Source organism: Protobothrops mucrosquamatus, unplaced genomic scaffold, assembly GCF_001527695.2.
Source record: "Protobothrops mucrosquamatus isolate PMUCROS unplaced genomic scaffold, P.Mucros_1.0 scaffold_215, whole genome shotgun sequence".
Classification (NCBI taxonomy): Eukaryota; Metazoa; Chordata; class Lepidosauria; order Squamata; family Viperidae; genus Protobothrops; species Protobothrops mucrosquamatus.
In genome coordinates this window covers 876,423-885,243 of record NW_015386291.1, presented here as the reverse complement: position 1 = coordinate 885,243, position 8,821 = coordinate 876,423, and the positions used below count along the sequence as shown (strand labels likewise).

Below are 8,821 nucleotides of genomic sequence, written 5' to 3'. Positions count from 1 at the left end.
AACCAGCAACTGGGAAAGAGGGAGGAGCATAAGGATAGCCCGGGAGAAAGAAACCGGAAGTAAATCACATCTTCCAAGTTGATTGGAAGATGTGAACCATGACCCTACAATAAGGGAGTGGAAAATGCTTGGAATGTTATGCGTAACGGAAGAGAAGCAGACCTAAGCATTTCCACCATGCTGTACTGACGTATTGTAATCTTAATAAATGCTTTTAGGAGAAAATATGCCTGAAAGTCCTTTTAAGTGTTTCGTTAATCAGACACATGACAACTAAAATATTATCTAAAAATATGCTTTTGAAAGATAAAGAGACTTTAAGTAACCTAACTGGTTTTGAAATAGTGAAAAAGGTGAAATACTTGGGTGTTTATATTACTGCCTCTAATGTTAAATTGTATAAAAATAATTATGATATGTTATGGATAAAAGTTCAAAAGGACTTAAATGAGTGGAAAAAGTTACAGTTATCATTATTGGGGAGAATTTCAGTGGTTAAAATGAATGTCCTTCCTAAGTTTCTTTTTTTGTTTCAGATGATACTTATTTTAAAAAAGGACTTAAACTTGGAAGAGTGGCAAAGAGGTGTCAATAGGTTTATTTGGCAGGGGAAAAAACCGAGGGTTAAATTTAAAATTTTGCAAGATGCACGGGAAAGAGGGGGACTTAAAGCCCCAAATTTAAAATTATATTATGATGCAGTGGCTTTAACTTGGATTAGTGATTGGATTAACTTAACTAATAGAGATATATTGACTCTTGAAGGTTGGGATTTATTTTATGGATGGCATGCTTATTTATTTTTTGATAAGAAAGTTGATCGTGTTTTTAGGTCTCATATTTTAAGAACTGCACTTTTGAGAGTTTGGAAAAAGTATTATTATAAGTTAAGTTTTAAAATCCCAATGTGGGCTATTCTGGAACATGCAATACAAGGAATTACAAGGGGAGTTAAACTAGAGGGTATTGTTTATAAGGATTTACTTATCTTAAGGGGACAGGACTGGCAAATTAAATTATTGGATGATTGAGACAAGATAATATTCTCCAGTCCTGGTTTTTATACTGCCAGTTGGTTGAGAGATGGCGTATAGATCAAAAGTTAGGCTTAACATTGGATGATGTGAACTTGATAAAACAGATCAAAGATCAAAGTAGAGCTCATATTAGGAGAATATATGTTTTGATAGAGTTTGATTCGGAAACAGAATTAGTCAAAGATTGTATGATCAAATGGGCTCAAAATATTCAAGAGTCAATTATGTTAGAAACATGGGAAACAATTTGGGTAAGAAATGTCAAGTTCACTCAAGCACAGAATTTAAGGGAAAACTTTTATAAAATGTTTTATAGATGGCATTTGGACCCTCAAAAATTGTCTTGCATGTACCCGAACTTGCAGCCAAAATGTTGGAGATGTGGTAATTTGGATGCAACTTATTATCATATTTGGTGGATATGTAGGGATGTTAAAGCCTTTTGGATTAAGATTTGGTGGAACCTTCAACAGATTTTTAAGAAGAAGATAAAATTTACACCGCAATTATTCTTATTGGGCATCATGGATAATCTGGACTCAAAAGAAATGAACTTGATGTTGTACTGTATAACAGCAGCAAGGACATTGATTGCTCAAAATTGGAAAAAGGAGATATTACCGACTATGGATGATTGGAGACAGAAAGTTTCATATTTTGCAGAAATGGCAAAAATATCCACATACCTGAAGGATCAGTATCAAGAGAAATTTATTTTGGTATGGAGAAGATGGATAGATTATATTCAGAGAAAATATGAAATGAACAATTATCATATAGCTTTTGATTAATTATTGTTACTTATAAATATTTTTATATATAATTTATATATATAGTTTATAGTTAAGTTGACTGTATACTAGAGTTACAGTAAGTTTATACTTGTTTATATTATGAATGGGTTGTTTGGGTTAAACTTGGATTATTATGTGACTATTCCTGTACTCAGCTCTGGGAAGTCCAGGGGGGGGAGGGGGGAAGGGGATTAGGTGATAGAAATTATAAAAATTGATGTATTTATATGTTATAGGTAAATAATGGAATTGTATTGAAAAGAGGAGATGCTCGGCTGGTACCCCAAACTGCACTCGATGAGGTGGTTAAGAAGGGAGATGGGATGTAGGTAGGTGGAAAGGAGGAAGGAGGAGAGGTTGTGGGTCTAGGGGGAGGAAGGAGAGGAAAGTGAATGAGGGTGGAGGCAAGGCGGGGACTGCCGAGCGTCTCCGAAAATGCATTGAGTAGGATTATCTTTTTTGCTTGTGTATGTAAATGCATCATATTGGTATTTGCTGTTCAATTACAAAAATTAATAAAAAATTTATAAAAAAAGATAATTACTAGAAGCCAGCATGGGTTTGTTAAAAACAGGTGATGCCAGACAAACCTCATTGCCTTTTTTGACAAATTAATTAAATTAGTTGATCAGCAAAATGCTGCAAACATAGTATATTTAGACTTCAGCAAGGCATTTGACAAAATAGAACACAACTTACTTCTTGGTGAGATAGAACAATATGGGATAGATAATATCACCACTAGATGGCTTCATAATTGGCTGACCAACTGCATTCAGAGGGTAGTTCTCAATGGAACTACATCTACATGGAGGGAAACATGCACTGGGGTACCTCAAGGTTTGGTCTTAGACCCCATACTCTTCTTCATCTTCATAAATAATCTAGATGAGGGGATAGAAGAGGTTCTTATCAAATTTGCAAGGACACTACATTGGGGGAAATAGCTAATACTTTAGATTAGAAGATGGGCTCAATATCCAGAAGAGCCTTGACAGACTTGAGCATTGGGCCCTATCCAACAAAATGCAATTCAGTAATGAGAAAAATAAAGTCCTGCATTTAGGCAGAAAACCTAAATGCATAGGTATAATATAGTGGTACCTGGCTCAACAGTAATAACTGTGAATCCTACTGGACCACACTTAAGTATAATCCAGCAGTGTGCTGCAACTGCCAAAAAAGCCAATGCAGTCCTAGGCTGCATCAACAGAGGGATTGTATCACAGTCACAAGAAATGTCAGTACTATTTTTTACTGCCTTGGTAAGACTACATTTCGAATACTGTGTCCAGTTTTTCTCACCATGATACAAAAAGATGTTGAGATTCTAGAAAGAATGCAGAAAAGAACAACAAAGATTATTAAGGAATAGAGGCTAAAATTTGCAGGAACTGCATATGTCCAGTCTAGTGAAGAGGACTAGAGTCAACATGATAGCAGTCTTCCAATATCTGAGAGGTTGTCACAGATAAGAGATCAACCTATTCTTCAAAGCACCTGAGGACATAAGAAATTAAGGGGAAGGAAAAAGACAGGGGAAAAAGAAAATGTGAGGTACAAGGGAAAAAAGAAAGAAAAGGTGTTGACTTCCAACTCTTTTTAGCACATTATAAGATAAAAACACTCCAGCCTCAACTTTTTGCTTTTATACATTAGTATATAACTAGCCATTTTTATAATGACAGATCTATCTAATTGATGAAACCAAAGTCAAAATTTCATTTTTTTCATCACAAGCACAAAATAGAGATTGATATCCAACTGAAAAACGTACTTAAATATATTCTCCTCTTTGAATAAAATGATCAATTTAACCATTCCTGCTTTATGTTCCTTGCTATGGAAATAGTGTGTATTTCTATTTGCACCTAATAATCTTTTTGAACTATCACCATTTTTATTAACAAGGTTCACTGTGTTCTTTCAGATTCTTTGATCTTACAGAGAAAAAAATACTTTTCTTTTTTCACCTTTTTAAAATGCTAAACTTTTCTTTGAACACATTTCTAAAATCAAAAATTTCTAATACATCTTTTTCTTTAACTTCTTAATATATAGGCTTTGAACTTCAGTATTAAATTTAGATCCTTCCCTCCAAACTACCCTTACAGAATATTTTTTTTCTTTTATAAACATCCTTTAAAAAAAATTCCTTTAATTATTACATTTTCTTTTAATTTTCTCTTAATACAGATTCTCTCAAATACATTTTCAATAACATTTTGCACACTTTAGGAATTACTTAGACATTATATATGTAAAATAGGTACATTTTCAAATGTATACTGCATCCAGTTCTGATCACCACGATACAAGATGCTGGAAAGTTTGCAGAAAAGAACAAGATGAAAAAGGGTTTGGAGGCTAAATTGTATTAATAAACGGTTGAGGGCGCTAATTATATCTAGCCCAGTGATGGCGAACCTTTTATAGACCGAGTGCCCAAAAATTGGTCCGCCCCCTGGCCCGCCCCTGCTCTGCCCCTGCTCCGCCCTCTGCTCTGCCCCCTGCTCCACCCGCCCATAGGGCCACTCACCACAGATTGCCCAGGCAGCCTTGCAGCGCCATGGCGGCCACGTCCTCCGCCTGCACCCTGCAGCATCATCTCCACGTCATGGAGCAAGAGGGCAGTCTTGCCTCTGCTCCCCGGCTGCCATGTGCTTGGCTGCGCTGCTCCGTGTGGGTCGCGCTTGGGGCAGCCTCTGCTCCGGGCAGGCTGCTGGTGAGGAGGGGGTTGCAGGGTGAGGCGGGGCTGGGGCAACGGCACGCATGCCCACAGAGAGGGCTCCGAGTACCACCTCTGGCACGCGTGCCATATGTTCGCCACCACTGATCTAGCTTATCAAAGAGAAGGATTAGGGTGGACATGATAGCTGTCTTTCAGCATTTGAGGTATTGTCACAAAGAAGACTTGACTTATTGACTTATTCTCTAGGGCACCAGAGAGAACGGCAAGACGTAATGGGTGAAAATTTGTCCAAGAGAAGTACAACCTAGAAGTTAAGGAGAAATTTTCTGACAGTGAGAGCAATCAATCAATGGAATAGCTTGCCTTCTAGGGTTGTAGATACTCCATCAGTCAAGGTTTTCAAAAATACAATAAAATAACCATTTGATTGAGATGATATAAAATTCCTGCCTTGAGCAAGGGGTTGGACGAAGACCTCCGAGGTCACTTCCAAACCTATGATTCTATGGATGTTTGAGCAGATCACAAGCTGAACATGAGCCAACAATGTGATGCAACTATAAAAAAAGCAAATGCAGTTATAGGCTGCATTTTCAGAAGTACAACGTCAAGATGAGTAGAAATCACTATATCTTCTCTGAACCTAGAATTTTGCTTCTTTTGGCATTAAATTATACAGAATACAGGTGGTCGAGATATGACTGTAACGGATCCTGCCCATTATGATCATTTGTTGCACCAGTCATTAATGACCCCCCCTTCCATCTCTGCTCTCCCCAATGAAATGTAAGATGAATTTGCGGGTTTTAAGTGGAGCATGGGATCCCTCCTAGGTGAGTGAAGCCATTGAAGGTCTAGTACAGGCTCAGGCCTGCCTGTCATGGCCCTCCCAAGCCTCCATCCCCTAGATGCTTCATGCTTCCCACCTCTTCGGTCCCAAAAGGCCTTTTCTCACTCCCATTGGCCTTCTAGGACTTAGACCTGATTCCTATTCCACTAGGCCAAACAATCTTCTCACTTATTTTTTTGAAGAGCTCCGAGGTCTTCCAGAGTGCTGGAATGAGTTCCTTTTTTGCATGACTACATGGCAGTTTTGAAAGCGGCCCTCTCTAAGGCAACAAAATGAAGCAGTTTATCTGGCCATTTATAAGGCGGCTGCCATTTTGTCCCCACCCACAAATGGGTGGACAAAATGGTGGCCGCATACAGGTTTGCCACCAACTGCAGAGCCCTGTTTCATTTTGCTGCCTTAAAGAGGTCTGAACAATGCTGCAGAAACTTTCTGTGTTGTTCAGAAGCTTCTGCAGCACTGCGCAGATCTGTCTAAGACAGCAAAACGAAGCTATTTCTCTTGTGGCTGCCCTTTTGCCCAACCCACAAATGTCTTTAACAGAAATAATTAATGTTTTACTAGAATATTTGCTTTAATTTGTTTAACGTTACATGAAGTTAACTATGAAGTTAATTGGTCAAGATTCTGTCAGTATATGAGAGACAGGATAGTACTCCACATACACAAAATATAAAGTAATAAAGGTGGGATAAAAATCTATAGACAATACCATTTATGTACAGAAAATACATAAAATTGTATTTTTAAAAATACATTTCTCTGATCCTGAAAAGAAAAAGAAAAGAAATACAGCAATTCTACACTGCACATAAGCAACTTTTAAATAGAATTATGATACAAGCTGTGACAGGGCCATTATTCTAGCACAACAGGGATCAGTAGTTTGTAATGACAACTATGGCTAACTTTGGGGAAAAAATACTATAGGTCAGCATCCCCCAACCTTTTGGGCACTAGGGACTGGTTCCATGCAGAGAGGTTTTTCCGTGGAGGTGTAATTTCACATGCTGCCTGCATCCCACAGATGGGGCTTTGCTTGTTTGCATGACCCAGTTCTGACATGCAAAGGCCCGGTGCTGGTCCATGGACCGTGGGTTGGGGACCCCTGCTATAGGTAGCCCTCGGCTTATGACCATAATTAAGCTAAATTATGGTCATAATTCAAGTTGATTAAGTGGGTCATCACATGACCACACCCATTTAAAGACCTTTCGTAGTAATTAAGAAATGCCATGGTAGTTAAGCAAACCAATTGTACCCAATGGGCATTTTTTGCAGGAAACCAGAAGTGAATGCCAGTTTTCAGCTAAAAATGTCTTGACTAATGGTCATGTGACCATGGGAAGCTGCAAAATGTGATTGGCTGCCAAACACCCAAAATGCAATCCCACAAAAGCGGGGGGGGGGGACAGCCATTGGAACCGAAACCAAGTCCATCAGAACTTCAACTGTCCTAAGTAGAGGACTATTTGTACACAAGTATAGGTTAATAAGATTTTTAAATCGTTATTCTAAGATTGATGCACCATCTGCATATAAAAGGAAGTAATGCTTTCTCTATACATGCAACTTTCTTGAAGGGTCTTCTGTTTAGGAAGTAATAGAAATAATTCATAAATTAGTCACTAGACAGTTTCTGCAAGCGGCAAAGTACTAAAAAAAGTGGGACCATAAAGAACGTTAATATACCAGGAGATATTTTGCAAAAGAGAAACTTTAAAATGTCCACATGAAATTTTCATAATTTCAATTTTCATAAATTATTCATACAATGAGCTGCACAACTGCCGATAAACATATAACATGAGAACCAGGCCAAAATTTCCAAGAAACGATAAAGTGGCATTTTCTGAACAAGATAAGGATGGAAGGAGCAAGACGAGGCTCCGTGGTATCCAAAGCAGAACATCCAGATTCAGCCAGTTTCGTTCCATACAATATAAACCTTGTGAACTTTCAAGCTTCCTTCCATTATACATTCAAGATGGAGTGTTTAATATTCATGTTATGTATATGTAGGGGTGTAGGTCTATACATACGTTGTATATAGTATGTATATGCTGTATATAGTATGCTTAGGTATGTGTCATGTGTTCAGTTTGAGAGCGGGTAACTAAATTTCATTTTTGATGTGTATCGTTGTGCCTACAGTAAAAAATGTCAATAAAGGTTATTTTATCTCTTTGAACACCCTATCATTTACCCCAAAAGACAGACGGCGGGGACTCCTCGGACAGCTGCCTCCCCGTAACCTGTCAATAAGGCTGGGAAAGAAAACATCACCCCATCTCACCATTCACAAATCACACCTGACAACCCACACAGAAACAAACCTCTGTTCGAGACCGCTACTTCTGGGATCTCTGTGCGCTTCTTGCTCAGCTAACGCAACTAGCGTAACCGGAACGTTCATGGAATAAGATATGTTTTGGCGAAGGAAGCTATTCACAGAGAGCGGTTACACCAAGGCCACCGCTCTAATGGTGGCTATTTCCGAAATCATCGCATGAGACGTGCGTGACGTTCTCAGAAGGCATTTCCGCAAACTCCGTCGGCTACTGTAAGCCGGCCGGGTCAAAAGACTCCCTCGGCATTTTGCCCCCTCCTCTGTCCGCCTTCCCTTCGTTACAACAGCTCGACTTACCGGCCAACGAAGTTCTCGAGGACCGAGCTCTTACCCGCGCTCTGACCACCCACCACAGCGATTTGTGGCAGGTCGAGGTGGCAGCTTTGTCCAATAGAGCTGAAAGCATCTTGTAGCTTGTTCACCAGCGGAATCAACTCTTCCATTCCTCGGTTGCCCATAGCAACGACCTGGAGGGGATAAATCCCCCCACACTCCTCCGCTTCCGTTCACAGCCCCAGGCAATAACCCACAAACTTCCCCTTTGGATTCTTCTCATCCGGTCTCAGCGACGCCCGTTTGCTCTTCGGCCCGCCTTAAATCTGTCAATCACCATTACTATTGCTAATAAAAGCTGTCATTTCCCTTTCAAAGCCAATAGTGAAGGAGAATTTAGCAAGATCCCATAATGATAGGATGACATTTATCTATTATGTCTGTTTCCAGTCAGCATTTTAATAGGACAAATTTCGTGTCATTCGACAGACTCTCAGCCAATAGTAGCTTTAAGAGCAGAAGGAATAGTATAACCCTGCCTTCGTCCTTTCACTTCTTTGTTTTGTTTTTTTAATTTGGTAAGCGACCTGTCTATCTCTTTAAAACAACGAATCATTAAAACAAGGGACACGCCGCCTTTCTAGTTATTTTCGCTCTTTATTGGACAATATTTCTATCACATAAGGGAAATGGCCAATCATTTTAGTCCAATTTACTTTTCACAGAGTATTTAGCTGAAATGACTTGCGATGCTTTATATTCTATTGCTCCTTATATTGCCGTTTGATCCTAGAAAGAGTGCAGAGGACAACAAATATGATTAGG

The 8,821-nt window shown here is 39.1% G+C and overlaps 1 protein-coding gene across 2 annotated transcripts in view; it reads right to left on the bottom strand.

Annotated features, from left to right (window-relative positions):
• DNM2 (dynamin 2) overlaps nt 1–8,264 on the bottom strand; it is a 228,574-nt gene extending 220,310 nt beyond the window's left edge. For both annotated transcript variants that reach the window (XM_015827536.1, XM_015827542.1), the window contains exon 1: nt 8,021–8,264. In XM_015827536.1, the coding sequence (XP_015683022.1) occupies nt 8,021–8,181 (161 nt within the window). In that variant the 5' untranslated portion in view covers nt 8,182–8,264. The remainder of the gene's footprint in view (nt 1–8,020) is intronic.
• Between the last annotated feature and the right edge of the window lie 557 nt (nt 8,265–8,821).